Source organism: Strigops habroptila, chromosome 10 (assembly GCF_004027225.2).
Source record: "Strigops habroptila isolate Jane chromosome 10, bStrHab1.2.pri, whole genome shotgun sequence".
Classification (NCBI taxonomy): Eukaryota; Metazoa; Chordata; class Aves; order Psittaciformes; family Psittacidae; genus Strigops; species Strigops habroptila.
The window spans coordinates 41743909-41766686 of NC_046359.1; the positions used below are offsets into that span (position 1 = coordinate 41743909).

The 22778-nt window shown below is 44.3% G+C and overlaps 2 protein-coding genes across 11 annotated transcripts in view; one reads left to right on the plus strand and one right to left on the minus strand.

Moving 5' to 3' along the window:
- PACC1 (proton activated chloride channel 1) overlaps positions 1-22778 on the plus strand; it is a 94391-nt gene that overhangs the window by 50069 nt on the left and 21544 nt on the right. Inside the window, exons 1-4 of one of the 10 annotated variants that reach the window (XM_030499997.1) lie at positions 4965-5171; positions 9221-9570; positions 10413-10499; positions 15896-16025. The exons of 1 other annotated variant lie outside the window; for it this stretch is intronic. Coding sequence is in view for 2 of the 9 variants with exons in the window: in XM_030499993.1 (XP_030355853.1) it covers positions 20774-20809 (36 nt within the window). In the remaining 7 variants the exon portion in view is untranslated. Of the gene's footprint in view, positions 1-4964; positions 5172-9220; positions 9571-10412; positions 10500-14114; positions 14202-14246; positions 14536-15675; positions 16026-20488; positions 20810-22778 lie in introns of those variants that run through there. 8 more of the 10 variants (XM_030499995.1, XM_030499994.2, XM_030500001.1 and 5 more) reach the window with 8 other exon arrangements.
- Positions 12537-19941, minus strand: NENF (neudesin neurotrophic factor). The gene is made up of 4 exons (XM_030500003.2): positions 17086-19941; positions 15983-16043; positions 14798-14901; positions 12537-14150 (listed from the first exon to the last, which is right to left on the minus strand). Exons 1-4 carry the CDS (start codon positions 17233-17235, stop codon positions 13974-13976), a joined length of 492 nt encoding a protein of 163 aa, XP_030355863.1. The 5' UTR covers positions 17236-19941; the 3' UTR covers positions 12537-13973.

The following is a 22778-nucleotide window of genomic DNA, read 5'->3' on the forward strand; positions in this document are numbered from 1 at the left end:
GACTAGTTAATTTTTTGCACACTATTTTCAGAACAAGTTTCATCTGCATTTTGTGAGCTAGCAGGTTTCCTTATACACGTACTATTTGTTTAATTCTTTCAGTTAAAACCCAACTTATATTACAAATTCTGAATGCTAGAAGTCTGTTCTTTATTCCGATATCTTTCAGAATTGGGCTGGATTTATTTTCTGCATCTCTCAGGATCTATGAAAGAAGTCATGTAACTTTCTGTGTCAATGCTTGGCCAGTATCTGAGCTCCTCTAGTTAATTTCTGTCCCAAATGTTGCTATGAAGTGATAGATCTTTGTGTACATTCCTTGTAATCAAAGTGGGATTAAGCTGAGGTCCTGTTTCCCTGAATGTAGCAGGAAAAAAGACAATAGGAAACAGCTCCTTTGGCGGTAACCCAAGTCTCTTTTCAACCAGCGCTGCGCTCGGAAAATTCACGCTCCCTCTTTTTTTCCTCCTTGTGGGAATTCAGGATCATTCTACAAAGTGTTTCCATGTTTGGGGGGGGGGGGTTTGCCTGCACATGTAACATTTATGACTGGTTTGGTTACACCATTTTGCTAAAATCATAAACACACCTTTGTGTTCGCATCCACGTGGCTCCGATTGGTTTTATTTGCCTGTCTTGTGGCTGCTGCCTGAGGAGTGATCTCTGTTTGTCTGCATGGTCTGTTTGCCCACAGTTATATTTTTAAAGTGTTTTCCTCTCTAGGACTACAAACTGGTTTCATTCCACTCTGTTTCCTGCTGGTTTTCTCCATAGCCAGCAAGGAAAACAGGCAGGGGAAGCGTGCCTCCTGTTTCTTTGTAACGGGTGGGTTTATGAACCAATCTATTACCATATGCTGAAACGTGCTGTTATCAATTCTTTGGGGTTTCGCTTATTTTTAAAGGACCTAAAAGGCTTTTGGTCACCCAAGTTTTGCTCTCTCTTACATCATACTGTGAAATTTAAACATCAGAAATGTTGTTTAACCATCTAAACCTTAAACAGGGATAATGTGTTGCCAGAACTCTGTGTTGTGTGGATCTATTAAAACCCTGCAAAAGGAGGCATGAAGGGAAAGGCATACTAACATACACAGATGAGCACAGTACAGAGCTCTTCAAGTTCCAGTGTATTTTTAGTCAAAAGCAAATGTCTGTCCAATTCAAGAATTAGAAAATTGGATGGAAGAGAAGTGGATCTGTAATTCTGTTCATGATTAGAGAGGTCCTTTTTTGGTGCTGAAGCTAAGTAATGTAAAATACGTAGGTTTCTGAGCACCATAGAAAACATCAAAGCTGATGATGTGGGAGGTTCTTGTGGTCCAGGAAAAGGAGGGGGGTTTGGATTCTAAAATAGTGAAAATCAGCATCGCTCAGTTGGAGCTCTTGGTTTCTGTTGATGTACACTAGTTGGGAATTGGGTTAGGGCTGCAAGTTGCACAGAAACAAAGCAAACCAAAGAAGCTGTGTTGAAAGCATCCATCTAGGAAAACATCGGGGGAAGAAAACTACAGTGCAAACAGCACCCTTTCTAAATTAAATTTACTATGAAATTTAATGAAGTTTCCTAGTGGGGAGTTGCTGGAAAATGTGGCCTGCAATGTGAAGCCAACTTTGCTTGCTCTTTTAGCTGCCTTGACATTATATTTACAAGAACTACATTTCTTTTCTTTTGTTTTCCATTACTTCTAACGAAGCTTTCTAGGGAAAAACGCCCGTGCTTTATAGCCACCTTAAGAAGCATTTGCTATGGTTGTTTCCAAAGGAACAGCTTACTAGTTTCATAAATATCCAAGTTAATAGGCTCCTAAAAACAAGGAAAATTGCCTGTAGGTGATTTCTGCTTACACAGAAATAGCTACTCTTGAACTGAAACTTTCCCTAAACTTTCCCTCTAAGCCTGTTACTTATTACCACATTCTTTGCTGTCCTGATCCTACTTCCTTTCACTGTTTTGAATCAGCAGTGGGTAGAGCAATACTTCCACGAAATGGACTTGAGGGTAAAACATGATCTAACAAATTACAGCAAATAAACAATATTAAGCATAGCTTGGGACTGTAAGATCAGAAACAGGCTAATGGGGACACACTCTTTTTGCTAATGCAACAGTTGTGCCACATCATCATAAAGCCCCTTATGGCTGGATTTGAAGAAAAGATCAAATCTTTCCAAAAGTGGCTTCCAGAAAGGAGTCTGAGAAAACTGATCTGTTTTCTCTTGCATTGAGTTGCTATTTGATACGCAGTAAGAGCTGCTTCTCGTTTATTTTTGCTGCATTTTTCCCCTGATTTAAATTGGAATGGTGTTACGGCACCTAACAGTCTTGATAAGCAGCTTTTACTAGACATAGAAAATCATTCTTTTCTGCATAAACTCATATGTGTATAAGCCTCATCATGGTCATACTTAGAGAAAACAAGCTCTTTCCTCCCCTTAGAGGTCTGGGAAAACCCAGCTGCTGGCAAATTAACTTACATTGTGCTTTACTCTTCTTCCATTTTATATTGATATTGTACTTGGGGAGTGGGGGGTTATCCTTCTTAGGCAGCTCATGGAATCATGCTTATGAAAGGCCATGTGAAGCATGGGAAGAGGTGCCAGAAAATTGGGTCATCCTGTTAGGATTTTGGAACAGGCTTGAAGTCCTCGTGGACTTTCTGCTGCTGAAGCCTTAAACCAGTCTGAATGCAGTAGTGTTGATTTTGCACAAGGAAGCAGGAGGCTGAAACAAGGCTGAGCAGTGCTGGTTTGTCTGGTGAAAGCTGCTGGTGCTCTCCCCATCACAACTGAGCTGGTTCCACCTAGGAAGGACAAGTGAACTGCGATTTAGTTTGGTGTATCTGCAACCCCATTTGGGGTGCCCATCAGACAGAAACTAAGAAGCCCTTGCCCTGTCCTTCTTTACTGTTCCTGGGTTTGGCAGTTTCATTTGATGCGTAGACAGCTGTTCATCATGTTAGATATTTGTATTTCACATTCCTCAAGTCTCCTAAATTCTTTGTCAGTGGGGAAGAAACATCCATCACTGGCAAGTTTTGTAAGTCTGTTATCTAAAGTTTTATGTAAGAGCTTTTATCAAAATCTTGATTTTTGAAAGGTAATTCTGGAAGTACTTTGTTACTGGTAACATCCCTGGGAGACTGGTTCCCTCCAGAAAAACGCATGCCTCCGCAGGAAAGATGATGAGATGTCATAGTCTTGACTTCAGAGTGAGCTCCTAATTCCCTCAACTGCTGTTTCCTAACAAATCCATCCCTGATGCTCCTGATTGCAAGGGAAAACATCTTTTCTCCTTCAGGCAACAAGTAAGCCTCTCCCCCTTTCCCCTCTGCTCAACTGCAGTTGAACAAAAACCATCATAAAAACAGAGGGAGGAATAGAATTCAACATTTCTTCTAATCACCAAGTACAATATAAAATAAATCTTCATCCCCAAGAGTCCTCTCTTTAAAATGTGTGTATCTTCTTTCCCCGCTACTCTAGTTTGAAATAATGAGGCAGGAACCAGCCCTGCTGTTAGGCTGGCTCTGCTTTTCTCCTATTCTGCTGTGGCTGTCAGCATCTATTACCTTTCTTTTGCTTAATTTTGGGGGTCCTTCTCTACTCTTACTCTCCTTCTCCCACTGATCACTCCCTCTTCCTTGTGTCACTCTCTCCTTTTCTTGATTCTCTGACAGCTTTTCAGTTTGCTCCAGGCCTGGACCTAGAGTATATTCTGTTCTGTCTCACTGGGGAAGCTGAAACTTTGCATCCCTTGGGTTTCTCTGGCTGTTGTGTAATTGAATTGTCGAGAAGGTTAATCAGCATTTGATTATTCTGACATTCTTCATGGAAAAATATGTACAGTCAAATCATAATGTAATTACAGAATTTGCTTTCAGCATGAATATATTTCCTCTCAGTGACACTGGAATTATTTACTATTCCCAATGCTTATGTATTATTTTGACAGAGATGCAGTGAGCTATGAGTAATTTTAAGGTGGCACAATTTAGCCCACAGAGCTTAAAAACAAGGATTTCCACCCCCTCCTTTTTGCCCCATCACATTTGATTATCAATGGACACATGTGAATTGTCAGCTTTCCCAAAGCCTTGGTGTACAGCCTGGAATGATCAGATTCATTTAATTGCTTAACCACATTGTTGCTAACTAGTGCTGAACACCTTCTTGTTCTTGCTTTATCTTTTCCCTGCCAGTTCTTCTGCGATTTCTTCTTCTTATTATTATTATTCTTCATCCTGTTAGTTTAAACATAAGAATTCCAGGTCAAAATAGCCTGTAATGTGAAATGTAGGCTTCCAGGAGCTGTGTGGGCTAGGAGTAAACTTGTGACTCTGTCTGGAGGCAGGATGCTAAGACGGCTCAGCTGGCAGGTTAATGATGATTGTCATGAATATTAAATGATAGAAGCAAAACAAAACTCCCAGAGAGACTCTCAGGCACAAATCTGACATAGCAGCACAACCAGCTCGACAGCTGCCTCTCAGTAGACCGTCTTGAAAGGAAACAGCACTGAGGCATTTTAGGATGATTTTTATAGCCTTTAAAGCCAATTTGCGATGCACCGTTTGAAAGCGAGAGGTCTTAATGATTTATAGCTTGAAGCACAAACCTGTTTTCTGAAGTAGATAAATAACAGGTCAATCATAGCTGTGCTCTTCTCCCTTGTATTAAGTGTTTCAGAATATTTTTGAGCTTTGTGCTCGCTAAAAATGTGTACAAGGGGCAAGCCTTGCTGTTGAAGTTCAAACCAGCTCTCTGGTGTGCAGCTATAGTCCCACTTCTTCCTCTGAAGTTCTTCTGTTCCCTTCTTTGGGGTGTTTTTTCTTCCTCTCTAAAAAAACCCCATTGCAGGGGTCTTTTTATTAATGATAATTATTTTTTGTTTTTATTAATAATAATTATTATTAGAATAATAAACTACAGTGAGGTTTGTTTCTTTCTTGCGATTTGTCCCAGACAGGATCAGAACTTGCTATTCACAGAGTTCCTCCTTGGCTCCAGTGGTGTAAAGCCAGTTCCTGCTACATGGAAAAATTGCTCCATTACATGCAAAAAATTAAATTCAAGCAGCTTGGATTTATTTGATGTAACACCAACACAGCTCTGGGATGATCCCATTAAGAGCACTGCAGTCATGCTCTGTTTCTAAAAGGATATCTAAAGGTGAGACATTCTCCATGGCCCAGAGATAATCTTTGTTACACTTCATAAATCAGGGTCAGATTCTTGCACGTAACTTCCTGGACTTTCATGGTTATGTAAATTTACACCAACCTAATATGTGGTTCAGTGATTTTCAGACACCAAAAGGAACGAGCTGAAATAACAGAGTAGGTTTTGTCAGATAACTGCATGTAGGCATGATCCATTTTGTGGTGTTATTCTGAGTATAAAAAGATCAAGTAAATTGAAACTATTTTTAGGTGCGATGAGTCAGTCTAAATGAGTTGATGGAAAAAGATACAAATGAAAGGACAGTCCAGTTAGAGGAAGTTATGGAGAGTAATGCTTTTATATAAACATTCTGCAGAATTCACTTGGCTTTCCAAACCCTGCCTGTAAATCAAGAAGTGCTTTCCAGTGGCTTGTGGAGACCTCTTTAATCATATGGTACTTCTTTGTTTTCAGTTCAATTGCATTAAAAACAGGACATGTTTAAAAGTAGGATTTTTCAAGTACTAATGTAAGTAATTGATGCAGTAATTCTAGTGACTATGAACAGTGTGTGCAATGAGAAAGAGAAGTGGCCAGCACGAGCCCAGCTGTGAAGAAACCACATTCAGTGACAGGGTTTTTCAGCAAGTATCAGGACAAGCTCTGATTTATTTCTGTTGTTGTTAAATCAAACAGCCTAGTGGAATGGGAGTGATTTTTTATTTAAGGGTAACATGAACCAGATCCATTTAAAAGACTTAGGCTAGCTTCTATTTGTGTTTTCACAGTACCATGAGGAATTTACACACATAGTCTCTGACAGGGCTTGCAGTAAGGTGAGCTACAGTATTGTGCAAGAATAGTTTGTAACTATTTCCCCATGTATTAAAGTTTCCCATAAATATATGTTACTTTGCAAAGCAGATGCTGCTAACATAATCATTCAGAGAAAATCTTGCTTAAGATTTTTGGGTTTTTTCAAGCTGAAAAGTTTCTTTAGCTACTGAGGCAAATTCACGTTAATGTATCTTAGTCTGCAAAGGCTACAAACAGTTGTATTGAGATTAGAGGCTCATTTCTTATTTGAAATATCTAGTCTATTTTACCATAAACTAGCTTAGCCTAGTAGCTGAATTTTGAATGTATCATTAAAACTCTTGACAATGTTGTGAAACACCTTTTATACAATATCTTTAAGTGACTGACTGAGCCAGAAATGCTGTTTGGGATCATCATGGTTTCTACCAGCGGACATACAGGCAAATTCCAAGTGATGACAGACATGGATGAGCATGGGCAAAATACACTCACTTCAGCTGAAAGATGGAGCACCACTAAGTGATACCCCTTTGGAGTGAGAAAATTGAAGCTGGAGCTTCAGAAAGTAGCATTCTTGATATTACAGCCATCTTAGGGTCCCGCCAGCCCACAAGTGCAACCAACATTACCTTCTTCAAATGGCTGGAAGTCTCAACAGGGACAAAAGATAAAGGGAATTCAAGGGAAGCATCAGCTCATTTAACAGCCAGGAAACCTAGCATTAAGGATTGTAACACTGTAGTGAAACTGGGAATTGTACCTTCATCTCTGTCCTTCGTCACCTCTTCAGCAGCAAAACTGCAGCCTTCTTTCTTAAACTAGAAGGAGCATCACTTAAAGACAAAGTGAGAACAATTGGTAAGTAATGTACTGAACAGCAGTGATTTTCTGTGAATCCAGGCACCTGCAAGGTATCAAAGCCAAAGGCATCAGTATTTTTGGGAAATGAGACTGAGGATGTCAAGCAAGAAGCCAGCAGTCACAAACTGTTTAATTCATGCTGATGTTCCCAGAACTGTATCCAAGGAGGATGTCACACTTTTCCGTTCTCAAGTTCAACCTTATCTCCGAGTGCAGCAGCAAGTTTCACCTCTTCTGAAACTGTACTCTTCAGTGAGCTATTTATAATCTCCTGTTGCTTCTCACAAGTAGAATTGCACTCACTTTCCTTCTCTGCCTCAGATTGTTATATTCCACTGATATGCTGCTGCTTCACGTAGAAACCTTTCAGCAGCCTGTTTTCTTCCAGCTCCAAGATGTGCTAAACTCAAAGAAGACCATTCTGAGGAATGGGAAGGAAGTATTTATCCTTGGCAGCAGCAATTTAGGGGCATATGTAGTATTTAATGTGTAGAATCATAGAGGCTCAATACATACGTGAACATCCCTACTAAGCATGTGTTCTTAAAATCCTTTCTGTGTAGGGATAGGACAGGGGGTGATGGGTTCAAACTGAAACAGGGGAGATTCAGGTTAGATCTGAGGCAGAAGCTCTTCCCTGTGAGGGTGCTGAGGCGCTGGCACAGGGTGCCCAGAGAAGCTGTGGCTGCCCCATCCCTGGCAGTGTTCAAGGCCAGGTTGGACAGAGCCTTGGGTGACATGGTCTAGTGTGAGGTGTCCCTGCCCATGGCAGGGGGTTGGATCTGGATGATCTTAAGGTCCTTTCCAACCAAACCCACTCTATGATTCACTAAAACTGATAGGTTGGTCTTTTGCACATTAATACTGGCAACTTTTCAGCTATCCAGAGAAGTTGTCATCATCATTTCATTTGTGCCTCCCATTTTTGTTGTGTCAGAGATCAGAACTCTGCAGGGTGTCACTTCTGACCTGTTCAGTTTAAGAAATACATGGAATAGAACATGTTTTAGAAAGACTGTAAGACTCTTACGTTTGTCTTTTTGTAACACAAAAATACATCACCAATGCCTTGAAAATCCTACTGCCCCATTCTTACAAATTACTGCGTAACTATTTTAAAGTACAGAGCATGGTTAAATAATAAACAAGGAAAAAGCAGTGGTATTCTTGAGACACTTCCAAGCATAACGTAGGACACAGACATGTTACCTAAGAATATGATCTCAATTTAAACATGCAATCCCTTCAATTAACTCTTGCCATAAGTATATGATGCTGCACAGTTCTGAGTTCAGAATGAATACTTTTGGGGGAGCAATATTTATTCTTTTTAATGATGTTTTTAGGAGCTTTGCTCAAACATAAAAATTATTAAAGGATTCACTGTAATTACCAGGTTTGATTTACCAGGACTTTTATCTGTGATCATTACCAAAACAGCACTTCAGTGTAAAACAAAGGGTATGTAGCTGCAGCCTCCAACAAGAAGAGAAGCCTCCCAGGATTCTCTTCATCTGCCACAGCTATTTGGAACCAGTTATCAGTTTCACCTGTAAAGTTACCCTCCAGGCACTTAATTGCTTGGTAACTAAGCTCTGCGTATCCAACACAACTCATTTTAGTAGCTCTGTGAAGGAGCACAGAACCAGGCACAGGGAAGTTCCCTTCAGTCGTCATCTAATTCTATCTGCCCAAACTGCCTAAACCAAATGCTACCTCTAAGATGGTTTTCTTCATGCAAAGATTCTGTTGTCTACAAAAGAAGGGTGCAAAGTTTTAAGTTCTGCTCTACATCTAAACATTCCTACAAGTTTTGGCCTGTTTGGATTCAGTTCATGTGTTTGACTCTTTGTAATCAGTCTGCTATCTCTGTTGTTGTAATGTCTGAAGCCCAAGTAGATGTGCCAAGAAGTGGACTCAAATTTTCACAAGACAAGTGTTTATCTGCTGCCTTTGCATAATATGACCTAGAAGGTAAAATACAGACATTAGGACCTGGATTTCTTTTCCTTTTTCAGAGAGGTTTCTTTAAGTTGAAGGAAAGTTATGTTGTATTTTGATTTTTCTTGGATGGCTTATCCCCGAGATGGCTTGCACCCAGGTTCTTCTAAACTTCTCTCTTCTCAGAAGTATAATGTCTCATGTCAGAAGGATAAAGGCTCATGTCAAGAAGTATTGCAGAACACGGTAATCGGCACATGCATTAACAGTGCAGAATTTCTGATGACAACAGCTACAAATAATCTATGGGAAACAGGAATAGGAATTGTTTATTCAGGGATACTTCCTGTGGCTCTGCAGTTCATCCAGGTCCACAAGCTCTGTTTCTCACAGAATGTTAATCTCTCTTTCTGTTATTTTGGATTTCTTGTCAACAGATAACCCAAGCCAAGAAGATCTAAGCTGAAGTTTTGTAAACAAGTAAGCTAAGACTCACACCTTGTACTCAACAGGACGAAAACAGCCAAACCAGAAGGTGTTATATAAAGACCAACAGATGGGTCAGGTACAAGTTTACATCCTTATCATTGGCTGTATTTGACAGAAGCAAAACCAGGAAGTGCTGACTTCTTTGAGACTCTGATTGAACAGAGTGGGGGAAAACCCCCCACCTTTTGAAATAGCGCTGCTTTTTCTCTCAAAGCAGTCAGATCCATTATGTATTACAGCTATCTGAATCAGCATCTGCAGATGGCACTGACTTCAGCAATTCTTACAAATCTGAAAGGTAAGGAGGGGGGTGTTACTTGTTTTAATCAAAGCATTCACAAAGACTGATTTGCTTTGAGAACAGCCATTCTGTATACCATGGAAGTAGTTTTCACGTTATAGGTTCAAATGTGATTTACTTTATCTGAATATCACTCATGGTGCATGGATTTGTTATACGAGGTGCATGGCTTGTATATTGTCTCCTGTATAGACAGAAAAGCATAAAGCAAAAGCATAAATGGATGCTGGATAACAAAGTGTACGATTGTCATCACTTACATCAGTTCTGAGATTTCAAGATAGCCCTCAGATTATCCAGTGTTCATCTGAAAACATGCAGTCACTCATCAGGGCTGCTGCTTGGCACATTTTACTCACATGCAGCTGAATCCTACTGAATGGCAGCTTTATCACTCACAAAAAGAGTCAGAAGTTTGGGTTTGGTTTTGATTTTTTCTTCTTTCCTTTTCAGTTTAAGCAGATCAGCAGAAAAATTGACATTGGGACTTCCTATCTGAAACTTCACACATCTCTTCCATTTTGGATGGAGTCTTGGGTGACACGGTTTAGTGCGAGGTGTCCCTGCCCTTGGCAGGGGGTTGGAACTAGATGATCTTAAGGCCTTTTCCAACCCTAACTATTCTATGATTCCATGATTCTCTTGAGCAGATGCAAATTATATTCACCACGTTTCAGATAAGTGTATTTATCTACAAGAGAGACATTTGTAAAAGTTGGCTAAACAATTTCTTTTCTTGTTTTCCTGCACCATCAAGTGAGTTCTCCATGTTCTTGGGAGTCTTGTAAGGGAAAACCGGAGTTACTGAATGCCTTTCCAAACTATCATTTGTTGAATAGGTATCCTGATGGTTTTGGAACAGAAGTGAAAGGAGGTGATTTACAAACTGTGTTGAGACTTCTTCCATTCCAAAGCACTGGACTTAGGTAAGTATCCTTTTTACTGAAACCTGAAAGCCTAGCAGCTCTGACAAGCGCAGTCCAAAACATGATCCTACACTGATTCCGGAATTCACAGCCGATACCATCAGAGCACAAAGAATATTAGCCTAGGCCGCAGTCCTCAAAGAAATACAAGGCCTTTTCTGCATGAGAAAACTAATACAGAAACTGATGCACTTAAATCAATGAAATGTTCATATTTTGGCAAAGGGCCACCAAAAAATGGTGTCCACATTACATTTAGGAAAGAAGTAACTTTGGTTTATGTCTAATCCCAAATTCTTGGACAAATAGCTGCTCACTCTGCAGGATTTGGAGTCCCTGCATTCTGGGAGTTTAGGTTAGGATGCAATAGCTAGTAACTGTGACTAACAGCTGCTCGCCCACCTTAACACGTTCTTAGAAGGGTTTCATAGAATCCCAGACTGGTTTGGGCTGCAAAGGACCTTAAAGCTCATTTGGTTCCAACTCCCTGCCACGGGCAGGGACACCTTCCACTAGAGCAGGTTGCTCCAAGCCCCTGTGTCCAGCCTGGCCTTGAACACTGCCGGGGATGGGGCAGCCACACTTAACTGCCCTCTCTGCAACTGCAAAAGTAAAGATAATACTTTGATTTGCATTTCATAACCCTTTTATGGAAATTTGGTCCTTTATATTATTAGTCCTGTTGCTCCCGTTAATCAGAGAAGTCCTTCTTACAGTACGGATGGTAGAATCTATCCTGTCACAGAAAGATCAAAGTGAGGGATGAAGTGTGCCAAGTGGCAAACAGCAACTCAGGTTATTAAGCGATGAACCCATCTGATAATTCTTAACATTCTGAAGAGTAAACTATTATTAATGACTAAAGAATAAGGTACAGCAGTTCATTGGCACAGCCAATTCACTAAAACCTCAGCCCATTCAAACACCCATGTTAAGTTAGCAAGATGTAAATTAGAAGCAGCACAGCAAAAATAATGACTTTTGCAATGTTATCTGGAAGCAGCAAGTAAATTGCAAGGAAATCCTTCACTTTCCAAAGGAGTGTGGAGTAGCAGGAGGGCTACAACAGGGCTTTACACAGCTTGCTTGTTTTGAGTGCAATTCATAGATAGGGCATCTGTTTTATTGGAATATAGAGACATCAGGGCAACACAGCTGACTGAAAAAAAAGGATTGCATACAGTTTGCTTGCTTTAAGTGCAATGTATAGATGGTGAGGGCACTTGTCTTACTGTAATAATTCAGAAGTCACGGAAATGCAAGTTACTGAACAAAACAACCACAGCAGTTTGCTTTTAAGCAAAATCTATTTCAGGTTGTTGCAAGTAACAACCTTAGCCATAAAATTAAATAAGCACTGAAAGAAATACTGTGGTACTCTGAATTCATGGTTAAAAAGTAGTCAGTGAAAGCGTGCTAAGGATATGTGCCCACTTAAAGCTTTATTATCACAACAGTGTTTTGTTGAGTGGGAACCTCAAGTGAAAAAGCCTAGGAAGTGATTAAATGTTGGTTGGACAGAGCCTTGGACGACGTGGTCTAGTGTAACGTGTCCAAGGGGGTTGGAACTGGATGATCTTAAGGTCCTTTCCAACCCAACCCATTCTATGATTCTATGAATAGGAAAAGCAGGGAGAGGACAGTAACAGTAAGCCACTCGGTGCTGATGAGTTATCATCTAGCTACAATGTTTTGAAATGCAGCCGAATATGCTGGTCCCAGATGAAGCCAAGACTGTTACATTCATCACAGCAGCACAGCTACTGAAGCCACCCCATAAGACAGCGTGCAAGGAAGGGAAGAGAAGGGGGAAAACCAGTAGGCATTGGAAAATTATTTGGGAAATGCTGGTAAAAGAATAACCACCATTACCACCAAACCCACATGAATCCTCATAAAGATGGAACGTTACACCCATACCTCTGGGCAGGCATCATCCAGGGGACGAGTCCCAGCTGCTGCTGCTGGTACCTAATCAAAAGGTCACCAGTAATAATAATATTATCATAAAACAAAAATAATTCACTGAAGCAATAGTATTTTCTTAGGTGTTATTTATTCCACCCCAGAGCACCATCCAACAGCAGGGGGGCCCATGGAGTCCCTCCTGCAAATGAAGAGATCTGTCGTTAAGACACAAACCAAGTTTAGAGATCTGTAACATTGTGAAAGAAAGGACAAATAAATAGAAACAGCTTTTCTGGTTATTCAGCTGACAGGCCCCTGCAAACCATATAGTGGAGAATCAGCTAATAAAACCTTTCCTTCAAAGGAAATGGCCAAAATGCTAAAGAAATAGAACAAAATACAGAACTGTATTTTTATCTATATTATTAATACAGAATTGGCAGCAATTTACATTCTCCTTAAGTTAGTGAAAGTCAGTGACTAGCAGCAATTTACATAGCACGTGCTTTTAGGGCTCTCTTGTTGCTGAAAGCCTGCCAGAGAAACCTGGTAAAGGGCCCTGCTTTCATCCATCAGGATGTGCAGCTTTATATTAGGTTAAAAGAAGAGACACGGATGAATGCACACTTCATGGCAACAGCAAGGATGAAGCTAGAGTAAGAACAAAGAAAAACTAATAGAAATGAAAAATGAGAGCTGCAGTTGTCAATAGAAAGATGCTAACAATATCCACAGGATACTAAACCATTACAATAAACCCGTGCTGTGTGAGTATGTGCGAAACAGTGGGCTACAATTTCCTTTATGTGTCAGAGTGGAGGAAGCTACAAGGAAATCATCATAATCTAATGCAGACGTAGGTCTTTATTAATTAACAAAAGTAATGTGTCATTTATTCAAAACTAACATAATAATAGTCCTAAAATCTTACAGTAGTTCTTATGGGGGAAAAAAGATTTATTTTTCTTGGTTTACAGCTGTAGGCTTTGCCTAAATCTTCCACAGTAACTGCATTTAAAGAGATTGAGTGGGTTCAGATTCAGTACTCTCAAATATTGAGATTCAGTATGATCAAATATTAAATCCCACAGTGCTTTTTAAAATGTAAGCCTCTATTACACCTGTCTGTACATCTGATACCTACACTCACCTGAAGCACAGAGAACTGATGTTAGTTCAAGGCACTGGGGCAAGATGTTAGATAAGGCATTCACACTTTTCCAAGGAGTGGGAAACAAGTTGGGATTTAAAAAAGAAGACCAGTCATGTTTCAGCTATTAAAAACTTCCTTATCTCTTCTAAACAATGTAATTTCACATTACACACTTCGTAAACAGACAAATCCAGGCAGAAAGAACTCTCATATGAAATAGTTCCTGTAATCCAGAGCAAAGAGCCAAGTGTATGACACTGATCCAGATCTGTTTGTTTCCTCTAAACTACGTGTGTGCACACATACACTATTTTCTGAACAGAAAATTGACTCATGAGAGCTAATTGTTGTAATGAACCTCAAACAACAGGGAATCAAGCTAATATTCCCTAGGAACAGAAAAGAAATGTTCCTCAAAACTCATCTTTAATGTTGAAATGTGGCTGATCTTCAGGTTTGAAGTCTAGATTGGGGCTGCCATCCTCATTCAGGATTCGTCGAGAAGTATAGCCAACAATTGGGTATTTGGCCTTATAAACATTATTGAAGATATCATCCAGGGACTTGAGTTCCTCTTCTGTGAGTCCTGTCTGAATGAAAGATGGAAATGAAAGTCCTGTCTCAAAGAAATAAAAATACAGGTATTTATATGTAGTCTTCTTTTTTACTGATTACTATAAACCCTGTGGTCAGCTTTAGGGTTTACTTTGCAGAGTGTGACTAACAAAATTGATAGTATAATCTGTAATTTTATGCTTTTCATTCAAATTCAGCCTTGGTAAAACTTTTCATATATTCAGGTCAAACAAACCATTCATCTCCCTTGGTTTTCCCTGCAGAAGTAAATCACCTCAAACAAGCAACAACCCACTGCCAGAGGCAGCGTTCACTGCCAAGTCAGTGACACAGGATACACTAAATCAATTGAAAAAGAAGGGGATTTACTTGCTTTGGAAGCATCTTGTTAAACAGCCGGTAATTTCCCCTTTATGTGCTTACGTAGGTTGTATTGATTGCAGAGATTAAAACCCTTCCTCTTTAAGGCTGTTAGCACTGTACCCTTCATGAGCAGTAAATACATATCCATTTGATATAGTTCAGGAATATTAATGCATTTGGGTTTTAAATATAGAAATCAACTTTAAATTAATACAAGTAATTTAATAGTATCGCTCATCATCTTGCAAAAGAACAAAACTCTGCAAAATGGAATTAAACTAATAGTCTATTTTCTTACTATGTCATGCGTAAGGTCTGCTGGATCCAGAGACATCTTTGCAACTCCTCTTGTTGAGTCCTTCCCAACCAAAGCATTGTATGGGGCTCCTTTTCCATAAAATTCTGTCAGATAAATAATAACAACACTCCAGCGATGATCTGACACTGACACTGACACTGTTCAGTGTTCTGGGTATTTCAGCCTCTGCTTTTCCCCAGCCTCTTACACTTGTCAGTGAACTGAAAGTAAGAGCTCAAGTCTAAAACTCTTCTTTCCAAAACTGACTTTTGATGTGTTACTTTTTTATAACACATCCCAGTCCCTAAAACCAAAACAAAGCAGAGGGTGGGTTCTGCAATACAACTGTTGAACTCCTACACTGCACTCTTAAAATCTACCTATTCCATAGGGAGCTGTGCTTTACGTTCTCGTGAGAGGTTTGTAGACTCGGAATTTGCAGTGGCAAGCCTTGCCTAACTTAGGATTTGAAGGGAAGCCAACATCTATGTCCAGACAAGCTGTATTAGCAAGCTTAGGACAAAGCAACAGGCTTATGATGACATTACAGCAAGTGTGCAGGGCCCCCAGTTGTCCCTTCAAACATTTTACAGCAAATCTGGATGAAGTGTCAGGAGTTCAAATTAGAACATCTGTAGTTCTTAGGGAAGGCACAAACTGCAAATACAGCACACTAAATGGTTGAGGTGTAAATGATGAGACAAGAAGCCTCATGAAATAAGAAAAGTCATGTGCATGGGTGGGCACACACCAGCACAGAAGGGAAAGATGAAGCTGTAGCGATGCTGACACTGCATAGTGCAATATGGGTACACCCAGGTTAGCTGGGGTCTGGTCAGTTGGTGCATCCAGTGCCTCACAGTCCTGTAGCACAGCCTTCTGTGTGCGGTCTGACCCTGCTTCTGGTGAAGACCTGGGGTCTGGGCAGGTGCCTTCAGCACCCACGTTAACTGAACTACACTGGCTTGTCTGTCCATGTGTATTATAATCTCACACCAGTGTAAATTCCACACAAAACCATAGTGGGGGAGATGTCAGAGGAGAACAGGGATTTAGAAAAGGAGAAAGTATATTCTTTCTGTTGTGATTGAACTGCAGGTTTCTCACACATCGGGAATATTTAAAAAGGAATTACTGAATAGTAACGTGAAAATGAAATGGACAGCAGAGGAGAAGCAAACTCACCTTTGCCAGAAGTGACATCAAACACTACTCCCTTCACCGCCAGGTAAATGGGCTGTCCTTCCTGGAAGGAAAGCCATCAACATACCCTCAGCACTTCAGTGTGGGCAAACAGCAATTAGCTTTAACTATGAAATCCACAAGGACACAAAGATGAAAATTAAATTCTCTGTTCTATGCTTTTTCTTGTTTGTGGGTGTACACAGCAGACACACCTTCTCTCTCAAAATTTCTTGTGCTTTAAACTGTCCCTGAGATTTATGGGCATTTTTTGAGGATTTAAGCATATGCAATGAAACTTTTTAATCTAAACCTCACAATCACAGAAGACACATCCCTCCTGCAAGTCACCTCCTGTCTGCTCAGCGATGATCAACTGCATCTTTCTATTCCTAATGCAGATGGATATTGCCCAAGACAAAAGGGTTTATGGCCAACAGCATTCTTTATTCAATTAAGAGAACAACATAAACACACACAAATCTCATCTGCTGACATCTGTTTTACTTAATAAGCCAGTGTTTCTGCTTTGTCTTTTATGCCTAAGATGTATTTTTAACTCAGACACTGGTAGTTTCCTGGAAGTATCTAGAGAAGGCCCTGAGAAGGAGAGCTAGCAAGCCTGTAAAAGAGAGACACGATATGTATGAATATAGGACATTATCATCTTGAATGTGGAGTTCTGCTGAGATTTCTGTGTCACAGAAAGCCAAGAACTCTTAAGTTTAAATTGCTTTGTTATTTCTGTAATCTCGTAGGGGGGGAAAAGTGGTCTAAACACACGGTTTAATGAATTATTGAGAAAAAACTACTTTGGCTGCAGTTACGGCAATCTGCGATACGCTGGCAGCAGCACCGTGGCAAGCAGGCAATGAGCAGAAAAGGAACGTGCCATTTGCCTGCACGCAGCTTCAAGGGACCAAACCCAGCAGCTGCCAGCAGGACAGAACGAGGGAATGCCAACTAACTGCTCTCGGAGCCTAAGAGGCGAGTTGGGGGGCACAGCACACAGCGCAGCACCAGAAAAACAAGGTTTAACGAGGTTTCAGGGTCCCGAGCAGCCGGGAAGGTGGCCCCGGCCCGGCCCCGCGGCCGCCCGCCCCTACCTGCTGCCCGTCGTATCTGGCCAGCTCGGGCTCGGTGAAGAGCCGCACGGAGGCCTCGGCCGGCGGCTTGAAGCGCAGCTCCCGCTCGGGCCGGGCCGGCAGCGCGCCGAGCAGCGCGGCCAGCAGCACCCGCGCCGCGCCGCCCGCCATGGCGCCGAGCGGGGGCAGCGGGCCCGGCACCGCCTCCTCCGGCACCGCCTCCTCCGGCACCGCCCCGGGCAGCCGGGCCCGCGGAGGTTCGGGTCGAGGCCGGGCGCGTACGCGCTGAAGTGAGCTCAGTTGCTGCGTGTGAAGGGGTAACAGTGTGAAGCACCTCGAGTCCTGTGTCAGTTCTGCGCCCCTCACTGCAACAGAGACACTGAGGTGCTGGAGCGGGGCCAGAGAAGGGCACCGGAGCTGGTGCAGGGCCTGGAGCACAAGTGTGATGAGGAACGGCTGAGGGACCTGCGGGGTTTAGTCTGGAGAAGAGAAGGCTCACGGGGGACCTGATCGCTCTCTGCAACTGCCTGACAGGAGGATGGAGCCAGGAGGGGGCTGGTCTCTGCTCCCAAGGAACAAGGGATGGGACAAGAGGAAACGGCCTCAAGCTGCGCCAGGGCAGGTTTACATGGAGCTGAGGAACAATTCCTTCCCCAGAGGGTGCTCAGGCATTGGAACAGGCTGCCCAGGGCAGGGCTGGAGTCACCGTCCCTGCAAGTGTTCACACACCGTGTAGCCGAGGCCCTCAGTGCCATGGGTTAGTGGTGGCCTTGGCAGTGCTGGGGAATGGGTTGGACTGGATGAGCTTAAAGGTCTTTTCCAACCCAGTTGAGTCTGTGATTCTGTAATTCTGTGGTTCTAAGCGTGCGGTGCTGCCCCGAGGAAGGGCCATGAGCGGCGCAGGGACCCCAGTTTTCATCCTCCTCCCTCTCTGAAGCTTCTCTATTGCTGTTCTAAATATTTGTTCACAAACCAGCACACGAAGGGCAGGTTTCATCTTTTATGACTTTAACAAAAAGAAAACTGTCTTTTTAGCCTAAGGAAGGAGGAAATAAATAGGAAATTCTCAAATTATGTGATTTCCCTGTGCTATAAATACAACACAGGGAAACACTCTGGGCTGACAGAAAAGTAAGCAGTTTGGTGTTTGTAACTCTATATAGAATTAAGAAAATTAGAACCTTTTCACAATTTAGATCCATATATCACATCCCTCACTGTACTGCTGGCAAGTGAGGACTTCAAGGATTTAAAGCCCGGATGTTTGATGCCATGGCACCCAGTCTTCCCGACTACTGGGCTGTAATCCAAATCCCTGTTCGGTACCTCTGCTCCATGTACAGTGTTTTGTGAAAGCTGAACAGCTCAGAGAAGGACCTGGACAGCAAACAGGAGATGGAAACATCCTTGTTTTAAGGATTGTTTATAAACTGTTCTTGTATAAAATCCCTGTGTTTGCCTCAGAGGAAACCTGTTCCATGCTGCCTGAGCTAACACCCACAGGCTATCCAAAGGCAGTTCTGGTGCAAGCAGAGCTGAAGTAGCTAATCCAGAGCAACATCTCCATCGTTCTCTTCTGGATGACAAAAGCAGCACAAGATGAGAACTCCAGGGCATGTCACCACAGTATGGGGATGACAACCATGAGGACACACCTCCACATGAGGGTCCAGGCCAAGCCCGCAAAGCCAGGGAGCTCCATCAGGGAGCCGACTGCCGCAGGCTGATGCTGGTGCGGCAAGCTGAGTGTTGCTCCTGCCAGGGCGAAGGTTTACATGGTTGTTCCTGTGATTCTCCTTAAGCAATGAAGTTTGCCTACATTGCCTAAACAATGGCTGGGCTTCAGAACAGGCTTCCCCTCCCGGCTGCCCATCACGTCCATGTGCTGACTCCACACGCTACAAGGCAGAAGAAGGACCTTGAGGAAGGCTTTGGACCAAACAGCTCGTGAATGCCCCCATCACATGCAGAGCTCTGGATTTGCCTGGTTGCTCTGCCTGCCGATACCCTACATGGCTTTCCACAGAGCCCCGTGCTGCTGGGAAATATGCAAAGTCTAATTTGTCGGTTTGATTCAATCACATTATAGATTTACCTTTTATTCTGTAATAATTGTTTATTAGTGCCTCCCCGGGGGAGGGCTGCAGGTGCTGAATACCAGCCAACATCTGCCTGACGTGTTAGTGATTTGGGGGTGAGTTAGAGCCTGCCTTCGAACCACTGACATCTGAAAATCGAGTAACAGGAACTAAAACATTTTCTTTCTGAAAGGAGAAGCTGTATATTAGCATCGTTGTTGTCAAATGACTTCAAACCTTGGCTATTAACTCCGAAGTGTGGGTCTTAGGCATAGGGAAATGGTCTGCTGAGCAGGGGCTCCCCTACAAGTGTTGCGTCTCAATGCAAGAAATGTTGTGCATGCTTTTTCTCAGTGATGAAACATCAACAATTACTTCCGTGCTGGGGAAGTAAAATAGCTGCGTAGGTATTTGTGGACGGGTGGCTCATGAGTCAGCTCACATGTGGTTTTGGCTTTTATCTTCACGGAGCACCCCATTGCTGCCGCTCCTGGGCTGGTGCAGCATGCGTGAGGCTTCGTGGGAGCCCTGCAGAAGTTCTGTCTGCTTGCCAAGCGAGCCCGTTGGTTTGGTGTTCTGCAAACAGCCCTGAGCAGCAAAAACCTGACAATTAAAAATATTAATTGTGCGTATCTTGGGGAGAGCTGGCAAGACTGGTTTAAATTGTTTTTTCAATCTAGTTCATTCTTGTGTAGGAAAATTCACGTTGTGAAGTGTGTGGTGTAGAAAAGACTCGTTTCCCTGTCACCACACAGTACACTTCTGTGTCCTCAGTATAGAGAATCCCAGCCTGGTTTGGGTTGAAGGGACCTTAAAGCTCATCCAGTTCCAACCCCCTGCCACGGGCAGGGACACCTTCCACTAGAGCAGGTTGCTCCAAGCCCCTGTGTCCAACCTGGCCTTGAACACTGCCAGGGATGGGGCAGCCACAGCTTCTCTGGGCACCCTGTGCCAGCGCCTCAGCACCCTCACAGGGAAGAGCTTCTGCCTAAGAGCTCATCTCAATGTCCCCTCTGGCAGGTTAAAGCCATTCCCCTTGTCCTGTCCCTACAGGCCCTTGTCCAAAGCCCCTCTCCAGCTTTCCTGGAGCCCCTTTAGGCACTGGAGCTGCTCTAAGGTCTCCCCTTCAGGAGCCTTCTCTTCTCCAGGCTGCCCCAGCCCAGCTCTCTCAGCCTGGCTCCAGAGCAGAGCTGCTCCAGCCCTCGCAGCAGCTCCGTGGCGTCCTCTGGCCTCGCTCCAACAGCTCCACGTCCCTCCTGTGCTGTTGCCCCAGAGCCGGACCAGGACTGCAGGGGAGGTCTCACAGCGTTCACTATAAACCCTACAAACCCCCGTTACTCGGGCGAGGAGCACCCGGCTCTGCGCTGCCTGGAGCGAGGGAGCTCGGCAGGACCGGCCGGGCCCTCCCTGACAGCGCGGCGGCCACCACCGCGGCCGGCGCCGGACTACACCTCCCAGCAGCCCCCGCGCCGCCGAAGCGAGGCCGCGGCACCGGGGCGGGAAGCAGCCGGCGAGCGGGCGGGGGGTCCCGGCGCCTGCGTGGCCCTGCCCGGGCAGGGCGGCTCGGCGCGGCTCGGCTCGGCTCGGTCCGGTGCGGCCCGGCCGCGGTGCCGCCGCGCCCCGCCAATGCCATGCTGAGACCCGAGATCTCCGCATCCTACCAGGAGGTACGGGGGGGCCGGGGCAGGGCTGGCGGCCACGGAGCCGTGGCTCGGCGGGAGGGGCCGGGGCAGCCCCTCCGGGCGGTGATAACCTGCGCGGCGCTTGCCGAGCGCTGCCGCCGTGGGCTCGGGCGGTGAGGGGCTGTGCCGTCCCCCGGCCGGTGCGGTCCCAGCCCGCCCGGTGGCTGCAGCGACACCCGCAGAAAGAGGCGGGTGCTGTGGGTACGCTTCGTGTCGTGTTTTACCTTTCAGCGTGGTTAAAACTGCCGGCAGCGGCTCTCTAAGTGCATGAGCTCGGTACAGCTGGCCGTGAGCTCCCTCGCTGGGGTTTCCATGGCAAGGGGGTGGTGTGTCGGGCGTGAGAAGCGCTTCGGTACCGGAGCTGTCGCACACTGAAGCCTCATTATCCTCCTGCCGAGAGCCCGGGGCAGCCGCTGGTTTGCGTATCAATGTACGGGCTCGAGCAGCCGGAGTTCCCTGCTCGTTCCTGTCTCTCGTGCGGGAGGTATAAGCTGTTGGTGCCAGGTTCAGCAGCGGTAGAGGCTTGCAGCGGAGCGCTTTTGTTTGCATCTTGCAGGCGAAAGGAATGCAGATGTTTGCCTTCCTCTGCATGTGATGCGTCGTTTGGGGCTCTATTTTAATACAGAATCATAGAATCACAGGCTGGTTTGGGTTGGAAAGGACCTGAAAACTCCTCCGGCTCCAACCCCTGCCACGGGCAGGGACACCTTCCACTAGAGCAGGTTGCTCCAAGCCCCTGTGTCCAACCTGGCCTTGAACACTGCCAGGGATGGGGCAGCCACAGCTTCTCTGGGCACCCTGTGCCAGCGCCTCAGCACCCTCACAGGGAAGAGCTTCTGCCTTAGATCTAACCTGAACTTCCTCTGTTTAAGTTTAAACCCATTACTCCTTGTTCTAATTTAATTTAGTAGTGTCTGTTTAATTTCATCTTCTGCTTTTCGTGCCAGGCTAGAAGGCATTGGAAGGTGATGTATCAGTGGGCCAGCAAAAAGCCTGTATGGACAAGTTCTCCTTTTATTTAAGAGGGTTTTATCCAGAAGGAGGGTTTTATCCCATGATTATCAGGATGAAATTAACTCATGTAAGAGCTTGTATGTAGGGGAGGTACTTGAGAGGGTTAATGAAGTCACATTGATGCCTGAAGTGGCCTGGATTATGCATGTTACGTTCCACTTTGTGTATCAGCCAGCACTGGCACTGCTCCATATGTTAGGGATTGCTCAAACTCTGTGGCACAAGTCTAGATGCTGTGTAAGTGCAGTGGCTGTGTTTCCATCCCTTCTCCAGCATCTGGGGCAGTCTGTGATGCTCCTGTCCCTAGCAGGGATGCTCAAATGTCTGGAATTGCCTTTTCTGATCTTCTCTTTGTCCAGTGCTTTTCTATGTGCAGGCAGGAAAAGGAGCTGCCAGGTCACGGGCAGGCTTCTGCTGTTGTTTCTCACTCAGCTGTAAGTGCTGAGCCCAGAGGAATGCTGAACAAAGGTCTGTTCCATGCCCTTCCTGCTCTTGACATCCTATCCTATCTGCATCCTATTGCAAGCTTAACTACCCTGCAGGTTTGTGTTCCTTCTGCATTAGCACCACGCTTCATCTCTTTGCCAAAAATAAGCTGTAGGAAGAGCTAGCCTGTGGGGGTGAACACTGCTGGCGTACACCAGGTTCACTGTTGTCCTTTGCCTTGATCTGGGGAGTCTGTCAAGTGTGAAGAAACTGTCGTGCTGTGCTTCCCGTCGCTGTGAGGTTGTAGCTGAGGCTGCCTGTGAGCTGTTGGGTTTGTAGGTCTGTGCTGCTGTGCCTTGTGGAGTCTGTTTGCTTAGAACGTGGTAGCTGAGCCAGGAGCAGTGCTAGGCTCCTGCTGGCTGAGAAGGTTTGTGCAACTTCTTGCCAAGTCAGGTGTTCACCATTTGCAGGGACATTAGTTGGTTTTGGGGGTCTTGCACACCAGCTGAACCAC

Coding starts and splice junctions, on each gene's coding strand:
- NENF (XM_030500003.2), bottom strand. CDS start 17,235: ATGGCGGGCGGCGCGGCGCGGGTGCTGCTGGCCGCGCTGCTCGGCGCG. Junction 16,044..17,085: donor CCAGATACGACGGGCAGCAG/GTAGGGGCGGGC, acceptor CTTTCCTTCCAG/GAAGGACAGCCCATTTACCT. Junction 14,902..15,982: donor TGATGTCACTTCTGGCAAAG/GTGAGTTTGCTT, acceptor TTTATCTGACAG/AATTTTATGGAAAAGGAGCC.